General features: G+C 43.7%; 2 protein-coding genes across 2 annotated transcripts in view; one reads left to right on the forward strand and one right to left on the reverse strand.

The window, feature by feature from the left end:
- The window catches only part of LOC121287789 (hemoglobin subunit beta-like), a 394,963-nt gene that overhangs the window by 366,057 nt on the left and 6,517 nt on the right, over positions 1-22,389 (reverse strand). The window lies entirely within an intron of this gene.
- LOC121287783 (hemoglobin subunit alpha-like) lies at positions 11,103-12,290 on the forward strand. The gene is made up of 3 exons (XM_041205706.1): positions 11,103-11,264; positions 11,567-11,774; positions 12,074-12,290. Exons 1-3 carry the CDS (start codon positions 11,161-11,163, stop codon positions 12,197-12,199), a joined length of 438 nt encoding a protein of 145 aa, XP_041061640.1. The 5' UTR covers positions 11,103-11,160; the 3' UTR covers positions 12,200-12,290.

Consider the following 22,389-nt stretch of genomic DNA (forward strand, 5'->3'; position numbering starts at 1 on the left):
CCTCCACCACTCTCTGGAGAAGAGAATACCACAGGCTTACAACCCTCAGAGAAAAAAATTCTCCTTATCCCCATCTTAAATGGGAGATCCCTTATTTTTAAACTGTGCCCCCAAGTTCTAAACTCCCTCAGAAGGGGCAATATTCTTTCAGCATCCACCTTGTCAAGTCCCCTCAGGATCCTATACATCTCAATAAGATCGCCTCTCATTCTTCTGAACTCCTATGGATACAGGCCCAACCTGTCCAACCTTTCTTCATAAGGTAACCCCTCCATCCCAGGAATCAGTCAAGCGAATCTTCTTTGAACAGGTTCTAATGCAATTATAGCCTTTCTTAAATAAGGAGCCCAAAGTTGTATACAGTTCTCTGGAGGTGGTTGCATCAATGTTGTTAAACAAGGACAAAACTTCCCTTTTATATTACATTCCCCATCCAATAAACAACAACATTCCATCACTTGCTGTACCAACATACTAACTTCTTGTGATTCATGTACCAGGACATCCTCTATACCTCAGAGTTCCGCAATCTCTCTCCGTTTAAATCATCTGCTGCTTTTCTATTCTTCCTGCCAAAGTGGACAAGTTCACATTTTCCCACATTATACTCCATCTGCCAGATTTATGCCCACTCACTTAACCTATCTATGTCCCTTTGCAGAATCCTTATGTCCTCTCCACAACTTACTGCCCTACCTATCTTTGCGTCATCGGCAAATTTAGCAACCGTACACTCAGTCCCTTCATCCAATCACTGATATAGACTGTAAATAGTTGAGCCCCAGAACTGATCCCTGTGGCAATCCATTCATCATTTCCTGCCAACCTGAAAGTGACACATTTGTGCCTATTTTCTGTTTCCTGTTAGCATACCAATCCTCTATCCATGCTAATATGTTACCCCCTGAGCTCTTATTTTGTATTGTAACCTTTGATATGGCCTTGTCAAATGCCTTATGGAAATCCAAATACACACCACATCTACAGACCCCCTTTATACATATTGTTTGTTCCTTCCTCAAAGTACTCTAATAAATTAGTTAAACATGATTTCCGTTTGACAAAACCATGTTGATTCTGCCTAATTGCACTGAGATTTTCGAAGTGCCTTGTTATAAACTCTTCAATAATAGATTCTAGCATTTTCCCTATGATAAGCTAACTTAATTAATTACATGTTATGCCAAGGTCTATATAGAGTTGATTAAAGGAATGCTGAATTTTGTCATTCATACTTCAAACATTCCAATCTTTAATTAAGTTCTTCTTCCATTTTCTACTTTGTATTTCAAAAATTTTGTTGTCAATGTTGCATGTGTTTTGAATTATATTTGTCACATTAAAAATTGTTATTTGTCTTTTGGTCACTTAAAATATTATGTACAAACAACTTTCTAGGCAAAACTGCATTTCACAATAATTCTAGGAGCTGAATAGTATAGTCAGACTGCACCGCTGCATTCATTTGATAACCAGTCTATCTCTTGATCCAATATATTGCTGTTGACCCACACCCTGAATTTCAAAGAAGTAAAGGCAATTTTGCTGTAGCTTCTGGATAAGATAAAAGAATATGACAATAAAGTGTGAAAGATTCTGAAAGGGTAAATTGTGGAAGTTGTACTCACTGAGTATTTGCAGCATTTTCTGTTTGTTGTTTCAGATTTTCAGCATCAGTGTTTTGCTTTTATAATTAATAAAAATGAACTTGTATGTAATAAAACTGGGGAGGGAGTGTAGTGTAACTGTAGTGTTCTTAATCTACATGAGTTACTAAAAATAACTTGATTAAATAAAGTAACAAATTGAGGGCAAAACAGATGTTACAGCTAAATATGAGATTTACCAGGATGTTGTCTGGGCTGGAGAGTTTTAGTTATGAGGAGAAATTGGATAGACTGGGGTTATTTTCCCTGGAGCAGAGGAGATTGAGCGGGGACATGATTGAGGTGCATAAAATCAAGGGCCATAGATAGGATAGACAGGAAGGAACGTTTCCCCTTGGTGGAGGGATCAATAACCAGGGGGCATAGATTTAGGTAAGGGGCAGGAGGTTTAGAGGGGGTGTGAGGAAGAATTTTTTCACCCAGAGGGTGGTGGGAATCTGGAACTCACTGCCTGAAAGGGTGGTAGAGGCAGAAACTCTCATAACATTTAAGGAGTATTTGGACGTGCACTTGCGATGCCATGGCATACAAGGCTTTGGGCCTAGTGCTGGAAAATGGGATTAGAATGGTTAGGTACTTGTTTGACCAGTGCAGACTTGATGGGCTGAAGGGCCTTTTTCTGTGCTGTAGACCTCTATGACTCTATGACTGACCATTTCTCAGTTCAATTTTGGTCTCACCATGTGGAAATGACAACGCAAGGATAGATCGACTCATCTTTCTAACCTATCCCTACTCTTGCATGGTTTAAACTTATGACCCCTGGTCCTATCAAACTGGAAACATTTTTTATAAAAGCAGAAAATTCTCCAAATGTTCAGCGTATCAGGGAGCATTGGTGGAGATAGAAACAAAGTTAAATTTTTAGGTTAATGACCATTGTCAGAATTAGCAAAGGTTCGAAGTGTAGCAGGTTTCAAGATGGCAAAGGCGGAAAGTGGGAGCAAGCAAAAGGACGTGTGAAAGAATAGAAGGCAGGTGAGATTAAAAGACAAAAGGGATGATATGGCGAGGTGAAAGGGGATGTTAATAGAACAAGTGTAAAAGTAAAAGATGGCCCCAGAGGAGGTATAAATTGCTACTGCAGAATCATTGCAGCACCCAGTGTCTGAAAAATCAGGAGCAGTGGTTATGATCTGAATTGCTGAGCTCAGAGGTTGCAAAGTGCCTAATTGAAAGATGAACTGCTGTTCCTCAAACCCCATTTAAGGCTCAATTGGGGCCAAGCAAAGGGAGGTCCGAGTGGGAGCAGGGTACAGAATTAAAATGATGTGCCTGGAAGGTTGTGGACTGAATGAAGATATTTATCAAAGAGGTCACCCAATCTGCATTTGGACTCCCCAGGGTAGAGGAGGCTGCATCATGAATATTAAATACAGTATACTAAGTTGTAAGAAGTGAAAATAAATCACTGTTTCACCTGGAAGAAATGTTTGGGACACTAAATGGTGGGAAGGCACAGGGTGGGAGGCAGCCTAAAAGACATGACTTGCACTTTCTGTGCTAGCACTAGAAGGTCTCATGGGAAATGGAGTAGAGGATGTTTTGGGGGTAATTGAGGAATGAACCAGGGTGTCATAGAGGGAATGTTCCATTAGGAAAGCTGAAAGTGGAGAGGAGGGCAAGATGTATTGTTGGTGATGGCAGACATGATGGAGGATGATGCTTTGAATACCGAGGGTAGTGGGGTGAAAGGTGAGGATCAGATTTACAGGAGGGAAAGGAAGGGGTGAGAGCAGAAATGCATGAGTGAGAAGGACATGGTCGAGGGCCCTGTCAACCATGGTGGGAGGGAGTCCCTGTTGTGGAAAAAGGAAGACATTTTGAAGCACTGGTATGCAAAGTGCCATCGTCAAAAGAGATTTTTAAAAATTCCTTCATGGGATGCAGGTGTTGTCGGTAATGCCAGCAATTGTTCCCCATCCCTATGTGCCCTTGGGAGTGGGTGATGAGCCACTTTTGTGAACCACTGCAGTCCATGTTGTTCAACTTTCCTGTCGCAGTTTGGTACAAACTGAATGGCTTGCCAGACCATATGAGAGGGCAGTTAAGAGTCAATCACACAGACCTTCCATAAAGAGCATCAGTGGATTTTACAACAATAGATGAAAGTTTCATAGATATGGGCACCATTACTGAGACTAGCTTTTGATTCCAGATTCATTTATTAATTGAACTGAAGTTCTACCAGCTGCTGTGCTGGGATTTGAATCCATGTTTTCAAATCATTACTTTGGGCCTCTGGATTACTAGCCCTGTGACATTACCACTATGCTGCCACCTCTGTGGATATTGTGGTGGAGGAGAAACTAAGAGAATGGAATTGGGTACTTACATGAAAAAGGGTGAAGAAGATGGGAGATAAAATGTCATCAAAGTAGCTATAGGAATTGGCGGGTTTATAGTAGACATTGGTTGATAGCCTACCCTCTGAAATGGAAATGAAGAAATTGAGGAAGGGAAGAGTCGGAGGTGACCATACAATGGCAACAGAGGAATAGAAATTGGAAACAAACTTGACATTTTCCTGTTTGTGGTGAGAGGAACCCTGCCACAATCATCAATGTACCTATCCTGCCTAGCTGTATACTTGCAGCACCTCTTGACAGCTCCTCTCAGGGTCAGATAACTAGCAGGTTTTCTGAACTTGTGGCTTGGCATCATTATGGGCACACTCTTGTTTCCCATTTGCATAGATGGGTAGCAGCACCACAGGCTGGAGCAAAGGATAATCACACAGCATTTAGTGCAACAGGCAGCACGGCACAAATCATCACTGAGCTCATCTGTGGAACAAAGTCTACTTTTGAAATTCAAGCCTGATCCACATTTCCCCCAATTTCAAATAAAGATAATTCTTTCAAACCATTCCCCATCCTACCACAGTACTCTTTGATTATGTCAATCATCATCACCTGAGTGAAAATATTAGCACTCCATAATGGCCTCTCATCTCCATCAGTCATAAAGCAGGATGTTAATGCAGAGCCTCTTTCATTACAGTGAACTCCAAAGTGCACACGATCAACCTATTCCTTCTTAGCACTGTGCTACCTCCTGTCTGGGCCTTTATTTTTACTCGTTCCTGTGCTCCTCCAAAGTTCTACTTGAAGACAAGGGTGGCTGCCTACTTACACTCCACAAGAGTGTCATGGGATTGATGTGGTCCATGTCTCATTGCACTCCGTTCATTAACAATGTTTCCTCAATCCACCAGAGGCATGTTCTGAGGTGGACAGCTAGCGACACATGCTGCTGTCCTCAGGGCTGCCTGTATCATGCATCTGTGGGCTGCTGGGAAGTCTGGTCCTCCTATGCCACACATTCCTGTAGTCAATCTGCCACAAATGGATGAGTGTCACCCCTCAAGAGAATGGCATTGAAGTTTACATCACTGTGATGGTTCACAGGGATACCAGGATGACAGCATAGATGTTCAATCAATAACCTGACATGAGCACAATGCCAAGGGTACAATTCCTGGAACAAGAGAGTTTTGAAAGATCACAATTGCAATTTTCTCATCTACAATTCTTAATACCTTGGAGTGGAAACCAGCAGGTGTTTGAGACTATTCTATCTATAGTCTCATTATTTTCTCCTTATCTTTTTATGCTTAAATTAAATTTAAGGAAGTTCCTCCCATTATTGATTATTGGTCCCGATTTTGCTGTCAGTGGTGAAGAACTATTTTCATTATTCACCTCATGTAAAGTTGCCCACCGACATTTAGCAGGATTGTTAGCATGGAGCATTCTATCTTCTGGCATCAATTGAATTCAACATCTTCTACGGGGGATGGTGGCATCTGTGAGGAGGGCAAGCAGCAGAACGAAGAATCCTCACCGAGATACTTGGGCTGCAAAGCAGAAATAAAAAGCAAGAAATATAAATTATAATTAAATCATTGCACAGGAAGTGAAATAAAGAATAATACAAAAATAATACAAAAATAATAAACATAATTTTTAAAACTTTGCTTGAGATTAAAGAGGAAATATTAAATACAGGAAACCGTTTAATAAAGGTACTTCCTTTTCTTAAACAAATCTGCAAGATTAATTTCCTTCTCAAAGAATGAGGCTCCAAACCTGGAACATTAATTTTCCCAGCGGTCATGCAGCAGTATACGTCACTTAGTGCGCTGTTAAAACCTCGGTTATCCCTGAAACCAAAAGCTCTAATTTTTCCAAGTCTCCATCTTGTTCATTGTTAAAAGTTAATGGGGATGATTTTCCCTGGAGAGTTTGGATTCTAAAGAGACTCCAAGGTGACCAAGATAAGGTCTTAAAACGAAACGCTGATTTGGCAAGGTTTGACATAAGCTATCTCGGGTAAGGAGTTGAAGCTTACGCTGAGAATGGCCACCCAGTGGTTGGGATCCGGTTACTTCATAAGTTGTCTTCATAAGGGAGGCAAACTGGACTCCTTTACTTTTCTTGCCATCTGTTCATAAGCAGATGTGTTTTAATTTTTGAAATAGGCTGTGGCATGTTTCCCCAAACCCTGTTTGTGATGTCAATTTAAAGTGACTCACACAAACTCTCTTTAGGGTTAAGTCTTAAGTATTGTTTATTCATACATTCAAACCCGGGCGATGGTCGCAACTTCATACACACACACAATAAGAAGATAGGAAAGAGGAGTTTTTACAACAAGGAATAAATGAATAAAAAAGAACCACACATATGGATATTGGTTCATGTGGTTGTCAGAATCCAGAAAGTCAGAGTCCAGTGGGGGATCCTTCACAGAGGAGTTACAGTTCAGGGGGATTCAGCTGGCTTAAGCAGGAGTTGCAGAATTATCTTAAAGTTTATGGTTGTTACAACAGGTCCCCCTGCCAAGGTACCCCAATTTGTTATGCTCTCGTGTGAGGAGGGGTGAACTGGCTCCCCTTCTTTACTTAACTCCCTCGGTAGGTCGCAACAGGGTTAATTTAAAAAGAATCCCTTCCCTCGCGGATACCTTTTCCCAGTCCAAACGTATTTATGTTTTAAAAGGAGTCAATTTAATCAGGTTGTCTTGAGTCAACGAAAGAGTGAGTTTGTTAGTTACAAAACACGAGAAAAAAATAATAAAAACGCAACACACATAAATACAGATTAGAAATGAGAAATTGAGTCCAAAACTAAAAGTTAAAAGGATATACAACTCAGTCCTTTGGCTTGTCCATGAGGCGTGGATGGTGAAAAGTTGTCCTATTAAGTTGGGTGATTCCAGTAGCACTGACTTTGGCAGTTGAGCAGTGGGTTTGGAGATTCTTTCTGCAGGTTAGCTGAAAGGAGTTGTCTTGTTTCCTTTTCCATTGTGGCTTTGTTGACTTGTGATTTGCTTCCAGCAATCTGAGAGAGAGGACTTTTTTTACCTGCAAGCGTAGGGACGTCTAATTGATGTTCTTCAGCTGTGACCTTCATGGCACACCCTCGCACACCAGGCCTGCAACACCAAAACTAGTACACAAAAATAGGGTCATAGGTGGCTTTTTAAAACCCCTTTCCTTGTGTATTCCGGGAAGGGAAAAAACAAACATGTCTTTCACCCAGATTTGTTTTCTTTTCAACTCAGTTTATGTCCACAGTCTGGGATATAACTGAACCAGAGGTGCTTTCTGCTGAGATGATAATCATTTTTTCATTATCTCTGCAACTAAAGGAGGTTACAGTTCAGTTTTAGCATTATAATTTTTCCTTTGAAGTGCCTCTGTCTGAAGTAGGTGCAACATCCTGTTCTCTCTGAACTAGTTGGTCCAGTAAGCCACATGGGAATTTTCCAGCAAGTGGTTACTTCACAGTCCCAACCAGCTTTTGTTTGTAGATCCTTTTTTTAAAAAAAACCAACTTATTAAAAGTTGAATATATCCGCAAGTGATTCAGGGCTATGACCCTGATCATGACATGGTGGGTCAACAAGATGAGGTTTGTATACAAATTCTTGGGTGGAATTGTACGGCAGCAGGATTTTACATTCCCGCTGAAGTCAATGGAAATTATAATGGATTCCCACACTTAATGGCCCCATCCCCACCATGATGAGGCCTTAAAATCCAGGCCCTGGTCCGTTCAGTAGCCAATGGCAGGAATCTCCCAGAGAAATAGGTTTCGAAGTGGTTAGACTTGATGCAGATGGCTGGTCAGCCTGGAGCTCTGCAGTGGTGTTTCCAGGCTGGAGGTTAAACAGCAGACTGAGCTGTGAGTCTAGAAAAGTAATATTAAAACTTTCCAAAGGCCAGAAGCTTAGGTAATGCGATGTTGCCCATTAATGAGACAGTTGTAGGCTAAAAAGCAGTTTCTATGTCTCTGCTTAAAATCCATTATTCCCCTGAGGAGTTTCGATGGCTCTCTCTTTGAGATAGTACTAGGCTGGGGAGACAGATCGTCTGTAAGTCCCTGGTTTCATTGATTGTAATGAGTCCTCACAATGAGAGGTGTGAGATTCTGCAGGGATGAGGATTAAGTGTTTGTCCTGTAACTGTTGCTGGAAATTTCCGGAAACTGTACCCAACCTGTGAATCATATGACCTGTAGCTGCCATCCATTGGTTCAGCAAAGTCCACTTTAAATTAAGCAAAAAAACTTAAGGCTTGATTGAAATACTTTATGGTCTCCTTCATGTATTAGGCACATGATGGCCACCTGTGCTCATTAAAGAGGCTGTGTGGCACCATGGTGGCCAACACTTCAACTAACAGCAACCAGCTGTTTGGGAGTAAACTGGCTGTGGATTTTGAGCACAATTTAAAGGTTAAATGTTGCACTGCAGCTGGAGGTTTGAAGAAGATTTTTAAATACATTGGTAGGCATCTGAAACATTTGATCAAGTCTTCAACAATAATCTATCAACACTTATTCCAGAAATTATCTGAGGACATCACCTTGAAAGAGTAAGGGCTGTGCAGCTCTCTGGATAATTCTAAAATATAAGGTACAACAAATAATTGGAAGAACCAAAGAAATCTGCCAATGGATTGTGATAAAATGGTGGAATGAGCAACAAAATGGCAGATGGAGTTCAGTGTATGTAAGTGTGCAGTGATACAGAATGGTTAAAAAGGAAAAGTAATACATGGACTTTGATGGGAAGGAAGATGGGTGAGGTCAAAGAGTAGCCTGGTCTGGGCACTAACACTCATAAGACATTTAAAGCAGCACAAAAACTTTAAACCCTGAATTACTTTACCTTTTCATGCCAAGGTACAGACTACAAGAGTCGCAATCTCATGGTAAATCTGCACCGAATCTTAGGGAGACTGCTGTTGGCACACGGTGCACATTTTTGGGCTCCATATTATAGGAAGGATGTTGAGGCAGATTCATTTGGATGCAACAACGTCTGGCAGCAGGAAATACAAATACAAAATTTAAAAAATTGAAACTGTTTTCATTTAAGCTGTGAAAATAAAGAGGTGACTTGACTGAGTTACTTGTCCAACTAACTTCTCTAAGACTTTTCATAAAGTGAATATCTACCATTGGCATGACTGAGGGGAGAAATTATGAAGAACTATGATATAAATGGGGCATGTGGACACTTAAGGGTTGTGAGGTGATATTGCTGATTTTAAAGGGACCATTTTCTTTTAGCAAAAGGATCAATAGCCAAAAGGAATTGACTTAAAATAACTGTTAGAAGAAATACACAGGAGTTGAGAAAGTACTTGTTCACTCAGAGGGGGGGGGTTCTAGAACTTTCTACCTGAAAGGCTGGTTAGAGGCAGCAAACACCAATACATTTAAAATATACTTCGATGTGTACTTGATGAGCCGGAACCTACAAGGTTATGGACCAGGAGTGGGATTAGACTGAATAGCGCTGTTTTGGCTGGCATCGACACAATGGGCCAAATTGTGGCACTCCTTCTGTACCAGAAATATTTCTATATTTCTATGGGAGATCATCTAGACAATGACAAGTAATTTCATCTTTTGCAGAACCGGAGGACAGTCCGGGCTTGAAAGGGGGTAATTTCCAAATTAATCTGCAGAAATAACATTTCAGTGAGTGAGTGATTAATTCAATGGAAGAGACTCTTCAATGAAATGCTGCAAGCTGTTAGAATTCATTCATTCAAATGTAAAACTAGATTTATCAATTTCAGAAATTAGATGTTGGGATCCAATATGTGAGTAATTTGAAAAGTAATGGGGTAAGTATAGAATGCTTGGCAGAAAAAAAGTGATTTTGGACTTTGCTTCCCACCCCTTTCCACCACAGGGTTTTTCCTCAGCTCATGTCTTTGTGCGTTGTGGGTAGAGATTGATTAATATGAATTGTCGAATATCATTATATCGTACAACTTCCTAGATCATAGAAAACAATCCAGATGGGTTTTAGGAATTGTTAGATGAGAAATGACCATGTTCTCTCTTCACTTCTAACCAATTCAGGATTTATCTCCTCCCAAATATCCTTCTCTTTTGTAAACACAAATGAGAAGTCTTTGTTCAGCATCCAAGCTTATCCAATAACCTGCTGGTAACTCAGTATCATTCCTCAAGAGGAGCCACCTGGTATTTAATCATTCCTTCTTAGAGATTATTTGTAGAATATTTTACTGCTCTTTAATATTTCAAGATACTCTCCTCATAATTAGTTAGGCAGAGAGTGAGCATTACCTATAATGTTAACATCAAGCTGTGTGATGGATGCTGTTTGACACTGCCCTTTGGTAATTTAGCATCTTCTAATATTGTGGCTGAACACAGTCTAGAAAGAGCAGATGAATCAACTGAAGTAAAAGAGAAATGATGTGGTATTTAACGTTCGCTGATCAACAGGCATTAAAATGAAATACAGCAATAAAAGTGACATTTTAGGCCAGTGTAATGAAGAGTTGTGTGTCTATTTTGTTTGAAGCAATCGGTGACATTTACCACAAAATAATTGTGTTTCTAACAAGTTTCCTCTTTAACAATGAGGATACCACAAAAAGATTGGCTCACAACAAACTAAAAGGGGTTGTAAGTTAAGAATATTATTCTATTTTGACAGTAAGTAAAAGTGAATATGTCCAGTGGTGCTCAGCAGTGTTTGCTGCGGAGGTAGTAATCCAGACATTTTATGTCCTCTGATTGCAATTAATTATTCACCTTACAATTTGCACTAACTCACACTAACTGCCTACCATCTGTTTTGCTATACATGCCGTATTTATATTGGTCTATTATAGTATATTTATTAACTCAATAATTTAAACCATTGAAACTTGTTTCAAATGAAATATGCAGAAGGTGGAGTTTGGTAGCATTTCTCAAACTCGGGCTATCTTTGTTAACAGTTGCAAATGGAATTGATCATTGGTTCTTTCTCACTCGATGTTGCATCTTATCATTGCATTTGCAATAAATCCAACAAAACGAAAAGGAGACCAGCAGCCAATCAGATAAATGGGGACTGGAGGGCGGGCCTCGGAGAAATGCAATAAAAACAGGCGAAAACCGACTACGGACAGCTCGAAAGTGTTAAGACTGGAAGAGTAACGAGAGCAGTAACAATGCCAAGCAAACAATTCACTGCAGCCGACCGGACTGCGCTCGCTGAGGTCGGCAAGGTTTTGTCGCAGCATGCGGAAGCTTTCGGTGCAGAATCTTTGGCCAGGTAATTTAGTTAGATTTGTATTCTGTTCGATCCATTTTTGACGGGAATCTGTGATGATGAATATTTGATTTATTTTGTTCTAGAATCTAGAGGTAGATGAAACAAATTTCTACATAAAAGCAACAACTTCCTAAAGCAGCGTTTGGTGGTTTTAATACGAGCTAACATGAATCTTCCTGAGATTCCTTTTGCTTGTATTCCGGAAGAAACTTTAAATATTAGAATTGGGATACTGGGTTTGGATTGGGCTAGGTATTGTAGGTTTCAAAAATGGAATAATGGTTTGTTTTATGTTCCTAAAGGTTGTTTGCAACTCATCCTGCATCCAAGATTTATTTCAGTGAGTTCACTGACTACAGTGCTGCCGGCCCTCGGGTCAGAGTCCACGGTGCTAAAGTACTCGGAGCTGTGGCCAAAGCGATTGGGCACTTGGATGATCTGCATACTCACCTGGAACCGCTTGCCGTCAAACATGGCCATGTTCTTCTGGTGGATCCTCATAACTTCCCGGTACGTATCCACTTCACAGATTCTTCCTGGTGTCCATCTGACCAAACTCTGTTGATCAGAACTGTAATTGGACATTTCGATTGCTGCATTTCCAATTGAAATGTCAGTCTGTAAATACTTCAGGCCTGTACACAAATTTACGGCGGTAAAAGTATAAACGTCCGCTATTCATTTCTCTTTTTTAAAGAATGAGGAACAGCTTCCAACCAATACGCCACCTGGGGTACACACTCCAAATCAGGAACTCCACAAAAATAGAGGGAACGTTGTTTCCAATTCATTTTCTCTTTTTTTTACAGACATTTGCTACATGTATCTTGGTAACCGTGGCCTGCCACCTGGGTGAGTTCAGTCCTGCTGCCCACTGCGCTCTGGACAAGTTGCTTACTATAATTTGCCAAGAACTGAGCTCCCAGTATCGTTAGAAATGCAGCAGAAAGCAGTTTGATTCACATCCTTCAAACCTCTGTGTGCACCTTCCCTGCAAGGCAATAAATCCTCGTTCTTGTAAACAAACACTGTTTAATCTAGTTTGCATATTTCATCAGTTGTTTTCCATTTTCTAATTGTTACTGAGGAGCAATAAACATTTGCTTTCATCAATGATGCAGGATGAGTTAGAAACAACCTTTAGGAACATAAACACATTGCATTTAAGAATAAAAAAACTTGTAGAAATAAGTAAGAATGAGGGAGACAAGTGCAGCCTGTACCTGAACTTTTACATGACGAACTTTTACATGACAACTTAAGTGGGAAGAACAAATAGTGATGTAAAGACATTTTAGCAACTATAAAGCCATTGGTGGTCTTGCATTCGGAAATGAACAGATTCATAGCAGTACTTCATTCAATCAGAGCTAAGAGTATTTCTGTTTTATGTGATCTGTACACAGAAACCAATGTAATAAAAGCTACCTTCATAACAAGGATAACATTTTAAATTTGTTTTAAAAAAAAAAGTAAATTGATTATTACCAAGTTTGCTTAGATTAAAATTTAAAATGTTAACTTACTTGGTTCTTCATGGTTTACCAGTAGCTCCATTAGAGCATTTCTTTTCTTTGATTAAGGATTCATCTACAACCCTCCAATGGCAATATTCAGTTGATTCCAATATTTTAGTCTCTATTATCTGGGAATCTATCCCAGGTGTTCAGCATTCTTTCTGTGAAAAGAACACCCTGATATCAGTCCTAAACTTCTCTTTCAGAACTTTCAGCCTGTGTTCTCCTTTCCAGGTGAAAGGTCTGAGGAATACTCTGGTAAAAAATTTCAACTCGCGGAGTCCAGATTCAAGTAGTTCCTTTATTACATATGCTGGGAGCAAACGCTGGGCAATCCAGGTGCTTCTCAACAGAAGTTCAAATGAGCAGCATCTATTTATTTTTTACTATCAGTTACAGCTTAATGGTATTAGTTATACAAAGGCCACAGCACAATGAGCCCCCCGGTGCACTGATAATTGTGTTCTAGTATAGTAATTGCAGTGCAGAGACTAAGCATTGTCCTTTTGGGAGATAGCAAAGAATGTATGTTTGTTCTGGACAAAAGATTTACAGGGGCTGACTGGAAGTAGCCATCCAGACAGTGTGAAATGGCCTTCCCCATTTCACAGAATCACAGTGCAGATGAGGCCATTTGGCCCATCAAGTCTGCACTGACACGTGAGAAACACCTGACCTGCTTACCTAATTCCATTTACCAGCACTTGGCCCATAGCTGTGAATGTTATGATATGCCAAGTGTTCATCCAGATCCTTTTTTTAAAGGATGTGAGGCAACCCGCCTCCACTTCCCTTCCAGGCAGTGCATTCTAGACCGTCACCACCCTCTAGGTAAAAAAGTGTTTCCTCACATATCCTCTAAACCTCCTGCCCCTCACCATGAACTTATGTCCTCTTGTGACTGACCCTTCAATTAAGGGGAACAGCTGCTCCCTATCTACCCTGTCCATGCCCCTCATAATCTTGTACACCTCGATCAGGTCACCCCTCAGACTTCTCTGCTCCAATGAGAACAACCCAAGTCTATCCAACGTCTCTTCACAACTTAAATGTTTCAGCCAAGGCAACATCCTGGTGAATCTCCTCTGCGCCCCCTCCAGTGCAATCACATCCTATAATGATTGAGATATCCTGTGTCCCCCCCTGTGTGTGTCTCCCATTTCCTAATTGCAAATTTACAGCTTAGCCTTTTGTACAGGTTTTTAGCTTTCACGTAAGGCTGTGATTGTCTATGTTTGCTTTGGTGCCCGAGCTGCTGGTCCTGGCTAGCACTTTAAAATAATTCCAAATTATATGCATCTTCAATCCCCCCTTTTGGGTGCGTAACCATTAGGTGAAGCTAGCCAATTAATCTGTGTCCGATGGTTCTGTCATGGCTCCAGTGGTACCGATCTGAGCAAGTCCTATGGGCCATGGCATCACCCGGCCCTCTCCCCAAGTTTTTAAGCTTACTAATGCCCAAGATTCCTGTCATTCTGATGGTGCGCAGCCAGCAAGACGGGAGGCTGGGACCCTACAACATTAATATTGTTTCCTGTCCCAGCAGCCGCTGTGGCTCCTTTAACATTATTTTTGTCCTATGCCTAAGGGCTTCCTTCTTACAGATGCGACTTGCTGCAATTCCTCACGCCAATGCTAACACTAGCTGCACTGCGACGAGTATATGAGAGATTATTCTTATCCAGGGGTGTATATCCACATTCAGCCCCCAGTCCCACACTTACTCCCACCATGTCAGATCTCTGAATTGCTCTTCTGTATCATTGATTAGCCGTTTAAACACTGCCTGTAACATGTGATGCTGTTTCATCACCTTTCATAAGTCACCTTTAATCTTTGTGAGACTTTCGGGAAGGTGGTAATTTGGGGCCTGCTTAGCTTCCTCATACTGTTCCAAGGTATCATGGAGTGTGTTGGTGGTGATGACTGAGACTTGACCCCTTTGTTGGATGTACACCATTCGCGTGTGTCCGATAGTAACTGGGAGCCAGGTTTAAAGCAGAGGTTGGGGGTGGTGATGTTGCAATGTAGGGTCTTGTATGTGTATGACCACTCAGTAGTTGTCACACAGTATTTCCCCTTTCCCTTGTATCCTGAGCAGGTGTGATGGTTTTCTCTGTGAGTAATTTCTAACATACAACCCTCCGTTAGGTTGTATCCGCGTTCGTCCAGCCCCCACCGTTCTGACTGGATGGGGGCAAATCGTGAGTTTACCTTTCCTGCACCCACTCATTGATAGCCCGTGTATGAGCTCATTCTTGCATTTGGCATGCATGTCTATGGGGTAGTACCAGAGGGACTCGTTCTCTCGGATTAACCCAATGTTCTCCACTTGGTACTGAGGATACCGGTCCATGTCTGCTGTGACTGAGGGGATTGCCAATACCTTGCCTATCATAATTACCTGGAAAAACTCAGCAGGTCTGGCAGCATTGGCGGAGAAGAAAAGAGTTGACGTTTCGAGTCCTCATGACCCTTCGACAGAACTTGAGTTCGAGTCCAGGAAAGAGCTGAAATATAAGCTGGTTTAAGGTGTGTACACATTGATATCTCTGACTGCCTCAGCCCTCAATGACATGTCCTGCACATTGCAACATATCAACACGCTGATAGGAAATTCATATTTGGGGGAAAGATTCAATACTTGCAACCCAATTAAACGGCACAAGATCTTTTCCTTTCTATAGAAGTAGAAGACTTTCTCCCATCTGGGTGCCCATAACCTCTGAGCTCCAGGGCAGTGTAACTGGTGGGTACCCCAAACATGCTCTGGAGAACTCCCCAGGCAGTTCCCAGGAAAAGATTGCATGGCAATTGCCCAGGAAGTTCAGACTTCCAATGGGCAATTGCCCTGCACTGGGAACCATCCAATACTCTGACTTTTGGATGGTTCCAACTGTCATACAACAATAGTTACCCAAAAAATTTAGGCCACTTCTAGCTCCTGGGTAACTATTGTTCTGACCCTCCCCAAACTCCTTCGGGCCCCTGACTACACCCAGCCCCCACCACACCACTCTGACTCACACGGGATCATCCTCCACACTCCCAAGTGACCCCCTAGCTCCCCAAATACCCCCAAACCCTTCGAGCCCCCCCATCACCCTGGCTACCCCTCTGAAGCCTCATGAGACATCCATACTCCCACCACCCAACCCCCACAGGACACCCTAACTAAACCACCCCCAACTTCACCCCCCCGATACTACCACACTGACTGCACTCATCAACAGCACACCACACCATGCTTGTGCACTCCCCGTGATTGCACACTCCCCCCAACAGCACCCTCCCCACCCCTGACTGCACCCCCGACTTAACTCCCTTTGATAGCAGCTGCTCGAATACACACCCCAAGCCTGCACCATCCCCACTTCCCACCCCTAACTTCAGCCTCCTCGAGTGCACCCCTTGACCGACCACCCCTGAATGAACACCCCACCCTGACCACCCAACCCCCACCTCCCCACCCTTAGCACTGACCGTCTAATCCAAGCCCCTGACAACCCTAACACTGACAATTAAAGATACCCAAGCCCCTCCCCAAATCTGCCCATTTACCTTACAAACCCAGCTTCTCCCTGGTTTGAGAGTGGCTGGGGCTTTAAACCAACATGATTAACGGCATCTAGTGACGTAAAAAAGGGAGCACGGCCTTCCTCCATCCAACTCCTTAGCCCTCAACTGAATCTCTCAGGAGCGCAGTGCCCACCCAGTCTGAGTCAGAAAGTCTGGTGTCAAAGGATTGTCTGGATTTCAGTGAAGGAGAGGAGGAGTGAAGTGGCAGTCCCATTGGAATTTCCACTCTGTGGAAGTTCAGCTCCATTATTTCATAGAGGGGGCGCAATTGGATTCTATTTTATCAGTAATGTCACACAATAGAAAGAACAAATTATTCCTGAGCAACCAACTGGCATAATTGTACAAAATAATTCTTCACTGTTAGTGAGAAGTGTTGGAGCCCTCAGGTGCCTCTGTGCGACACATCCTTTAAGAAGCCAGAGGACAAAGACTGAATGGTTTGCAAAAATGTTTGTGTTTGCTTGGTCAGCAAGTCTGAAGACTCTACTGTTTGCTGCTTCTCACTACAATATATTTACAATATCTACTCTGCAACAAAGCCTTATCACCATGGGTGTAAGCGTCCCAGATTTCCATTAGGTGTGGTGCAGATGGGAAAAAGTATGTTTTTCCCACCGGCCGCAATGGTGGGTTTTTGCCAATCCCAATCCTGCCTCATTAATCATGCATTTCTGGGAAACACGCTGTTTCAATGGTGGGTGGGCTCTCATTTGCCTGCCATGCCTCACCTAGCCATTTCATCATTCCAGACGCCACGACCACTTGGCCCCAAAAGGCAAAAGGGTTGCAGGCCACACGTTTCGTGACACATCCCTCGAACACCTTTCGGATGCAGTGGAAACATGCCATGATGTGCTCTACTCCCGCTCCAGCCGCAGGGTGGGCAGCACATCACTAACCCGGCTTGGGAGGCAGTGGCAGCGGTGGTCAGTGCCAATGCCCTTCAAAAGAGGACAGCCAACCAGTGCCACAAAAGGGTGAATGATGTCCTCCGTTCTGTCAGGGTAAGTTACTCTACTGTCCACTCTTAACTCACACACTCAAAAACCCAGCACACATTCAGAGGGACCTCGCTCATTGTCCGTTCAAGGACATCACCATTCACTCTCTCACACACACCTTCATTGTACTCATCCTGTCCATGGGGCCACTTACTACACATGCCAGGCATGCTTATAATCTGGCCTGGCAGGCATCCCGCTTACTCTCTCTCCATTTGATTTCATGCAGGATAATCTGGCACACAACAAGAGGGACAGGATGCAGACTGGTGGAGGAATGCCTGAAATCGAGGTCCTAATGGACTTTGAAAACAGTGCCATCCAGCTGGTTGGCGATGATCTGGACCAGGTGAGGTCGGCGCTGCTCTACTAAGTGAGGATCCAGCTGTGCAATATCCATCAGACAACCATGCTGTGAGTGATGTGTCCTGTTTCACAGGCCACTGCCATGCACTAATTATCTCCCCTTGCTTCTGCAGGCACATCTGGGAGACAAGCTTATGGCCCAGGGCCTCCAATCAAGCCCCGAAGAAACCTCTGAAAAAGAATCTGAAGGCACCCTCTCTGAAGTCCCGTTACAGCGCTCACCCACACCCTCCACCATTGCAGAGACACACACCTCGGTGGGACCGAGCTTTAGAATATTTTTGGGGTCACAATTTGGTGAGCACATCGCACTGTTTGATATGCAGCAGGAGGCGACAGGGAGTTCCCAGATCTCTGGCACTTGGAGGACTGCTGGCGACCAGAGATTTGCTGAGTCTGAGTCAGATGAAGAACCTCTGGACTTGATCAGATCTCAGTTGCTGGAGCTGCAAAAGCGAGCTTGGAAACATCAGGAAGGGATGTCCGCGGCACTCCTCAGATTGCAAGGCACAATGGAGGAGTCCCTCCACATTCAGACTGAGGTGATAGTGCCAACATGCCAACACACCAAGGTCAACATTGGTAGAATGGTGGTCACCATGGAGATCTTGGTCCAGGACATCGTTCCTGCATTGCTGCGCAGGCTGAACTCCATCGCTGATGCCATATTTGGCCTCCAACAGTGTGTACACAAGAGGGTGCCAGGCAGCTCGATCTCACTTCAACTACTCCTTCCCCTCAAGGGGTTAGCCAAGGACTGTTGGACACCTATAGGGAGGAGGACCAGCAGCTCGACATCCTGGTCCATCCATCCAGGTGACTCCAGGAGGGTCTGGCTAATCCAAATCCCCTTTTCCTGTGGCCTCAGCAGCTCCAGCTCCACAGTTCCAGGAGGGTGCCACTGCCACACAGCAGGGCCTTGAAAGCAGGCCGGCGACCTCCCTAGGACGCCTGCCAATGTTATCACAGACAGGGCGTAGCAGTCAGCAGGCTGCCTCCACCTTCGCTGTGGATGTTGGAGGAGCACCAAGACATACAACAGGGTTAGGAAGGTTAAGAAGATGTAGTTGCACAGCCTGAGTATGGATGTTAAAAACTTGTACATAATGTTCACTGCTGTAAATAAACTCCCAAGAGTGTCTCCCTGCCTATGGCTCCTCATTCTAACGATCAGTTTTCGTGTCACTCAGATGTGAAAACTTTCTGCACAAGATAAAGGCAGGTGTCTAACTCCAGGGCCTCTTCTTTGTGCTCTGTGCAGCCTTCAGAGTAAAGTCATGGTCCAGCCTCACACTCCCTGGACACATTACTGATGCCTGCACCTCGATGGTGCTGGTCATTGATGTCAGAATGTGGTGGGCAGGCGTCACAGAGTTCCGTTATTCTCTCTGTGTGCTCTCAGCACCTTTAAGTTGGAGCTGGCCCCCATCACTTCAGCATCTGTGACCAGTGATGCTGTGCTCCTGAAGGGCTCAGGTGCTGAAGGCAGACAAAGGATCAGGTGCATTTATAGTTTCATGGCTGCATCTCCATGATATGACCCTGATCACAGAACACAAGCGACCTGCCCTTGGCCAGACAGGAGTCAGACATTCTCAGAGACTATGTGAAGATCTATGGAGTGTCCTCACTGGATCTCAGCATCATCCTCCTGCCATCGAGAGACTGTTCGGCCCGCCTTTCATCCCTATGAAAGGAACTTTATCACAGAATATATGTGTGCTATCGTCAGCCAGACTGGGTCAAACATTCACAGATGGAATTCTCTATGGTGTCTCCTCACTGCATGTCATCATCATCCTCCACAAATCAAGCCGCTATGAGGGCCTACCGAGCATGCCTGCCTTGTAAGGCCAGTACAATGGCTCCATCGCCTTCATCATCGCCTTCGAGAATCATTTCACCCTTATGCCCATTGACACCCTCCTCATTGGAGGCAAAGGTGGCATCTGTGACCCCATGGATGTATTTGTGGGTGGAGGCTTGTGATGTCCCACAGAGGTCACCTGTGGAGCACTGAAAGGAGCCAATGGGATAGAAATTGAGCACAGCTGTCACTTTCACAGCCACTGGCAGTGGTTGCCCTCCATTTCCCCATGGCACCAAATCCTGCAGCAGCTGGCTGAGGTGACTGACCAGCTCCCTAGATATGCACAGTCTTCAGCGACATGGGTTCTCTGTCATCTGCAGGAAGGTGATGTAGTGTCTGTAAACCCTGGCTCTAGCTAGGTGCCGACCAGTGACAGCTCACTGTGACTCTTCAGTGGTATCTGCAGGTGCCCCAGCCGCCCCTTCTTCCAGAGGGTGATGCTTCTCCCTCTGCGCAGCCAGGTAACTCCGTCACTCTCTCCTCCTTCGTCTTCTCTCTCTGTATGCTGTGAGGCATACAACTAATTCACCAGGCTCCATGTTCCTGATGTACTCCTCCTGCAGGATGAAAGAGAGATGCCTGGGTTAGATTGGTTATACTAAGAATCCCTCTTGGTTAAGTCTGAAGGCCTCTTAATGTATCCCGGAGAGTGTTAGCAACCATTTGGGCGGCCAGAGTTTAGTGCACCACATGGCTGCCCGAAACCACATCCACCTGTGCACTACTCCACCTGACCAATTGGCAGCAGCTTTGCCCACTGGACTGCATGCTGTGCTCTCAGCTCAGGCTCAGATATTCTCCTAACCCACACTGAAAGGGTGCACTGATAGCTTGAACCACGGGAGAGACTGGTTGAAACCAGGATGATGACATTGTAAGGAGCTGTGAGCACCTCCACCAGTGACTGCTCCATGGCCAGCTTTAGCAAGGAAATTGTACAATGTGCCCAGTCATCCGACTATTCTGCTGTCAACTAAAATGATCAATAGTTTGCAGTCTGGGGTGGGGGGAGTGGGGGGGGGAGGTTGGGCGGAGGGGGTGCTGGGTGTTGGTGAAAAGTTCAGGAGCATTCGGTGGCACTTTCTTGCCTCTGCGTTGCTTGTGTGGGCAGGTAGGTAGAGGCCTGACTCCAAGCATGTTAATGTGCCTGCGCCTGACCTGTCCCAGCTGGGGAGGAATGGTTCTTGTACAAACTTTATACAAGGTTTCCCTAATGCATCCCTCCTCACCACCTCACACGTGCTTGTGCACTACCATCAATCGCAGTGCAGCCCTTGCCCATGCCCCCACTACTCGACTCAACGGCAGGGTCCCCCACAACTCACCTTGAATGCAGGGCAGCCCTTGTCCACTCCAAGCCTCCTCAACCTTGAATTCCAACAGATGACCCTGTTGCACGACCTTACTGTACACTCTGCTCTTGGATCCCCTCAAAGTACAGCCCGCCAAGTGCACACCTTATATATGCCGTTGTGAAACGGGTCAGTGTGTTTGGATGATCCTGCGTGGGGGATGATTCAGGTGGGAATGACGTGCAGATATAGTACAATGAGCTTCCCAACATTGAACTGCGGAAAACACAGCCCGCCATTGACGGACAGAGCAGACGCTTGCAAACTGGTTTCACAACGTCATGAATCCTATTTTCGGCCTTCTCGCTATATTCTCCACTCACTCCACTGAACATGCTTGACACATACAGGCATGGAAAATTCCACCCCATATTTCATACCTGAAAAAATTCATCATAAGTACCAAGATAGAGTAGGGTAACAGGTCAGTATATAAAAGGACAAGATTTGTGTCAATGGGAATCGAGAATCCTGTGCAGTGGAAAACAGATTATTGATTCACTATGAGCCTATTATACACTCCTGTCCTGGCAACCTCACCCCACAAAGCCCACTTGGTAAACTTCCATTTCCAACAAAATTAACAGAACTGCAGCCTCTGTTTGGAAGATAATTATGGATCAGAAATGCCATCTAGTGCAGCTCATCTCATCCATCTAAATGACATATGAACTTACATATTAAGAGCAGGAGCAGGCTATTTGGCCACTCGAGCCTACTCTGCCACTTAATAATATTGCCTACATTAGACCAGTGACTACTACAACTCAAAAGTACTGAATTGGCTGCAAAGTGATTTAGAATATCATGAATGGTGCTGTATAAATGCGGTTTCATTATGTTTGCATGCAGTTGGCAGAGTGACTGTAGCAATAGTGAAATTGGAGGCCCAATGCTGAATCTCTAAGGATAAATAATCACAGAGCAATCAACTGATGTGAGGAAAGTGGCTATAAAGAAATTAGTACTTTTACAAAACAATTCAACTCTGTAGCTAATCCAACCTTACCATTCTGACATTCCTAGCACCAACCTACAACACACCACAAATGGCATCTGCCCATTTTACGCTGATGACCCTGTCCCCATGATTTGTCAATCAAACATGTACCAGCAGCTTAGGAAAAATGTACATTTAATTGTTGATCTGAATTTTTCAGTGAAGAATGATACATGGTACAGAAGTTCAGTGCAGCCTTAACTCAAGAACTGGATTGTTTCCCCTTCACCCAGAAGCTTTATAACAAATTGTGTAGTACAGTGTAAATTTACAAACTATCTGGGGTGAACAAAGGATGGAGATTTGTAAAACCTTTCTGTAAGCAATTACCTACTGACTAATAGGGATTTCATTCCCAGACTTTGCAAGAGTAATAAAATGGGTGATAATGAGTCAATGCCCTGTTTTGTATCACTCTTGGTTTTTATTTTCTTACA

Source organism: Carcharodon carcharias, chromosome 15, assembly GCF_017639515.1.
Source record: "Carcharodon carcharias isolate sCarCar2 chromosome 15, sCarCar2.pri, whole genome shotgun sequence".
Classification (NCBI taxonomy): domain Eukaryota; kingdom Metazoa; phylum Chordata; class Chondrichthyes; order Lamniformes; family Lamnidae; genus Carcharodon; species Carcharodon carcharias.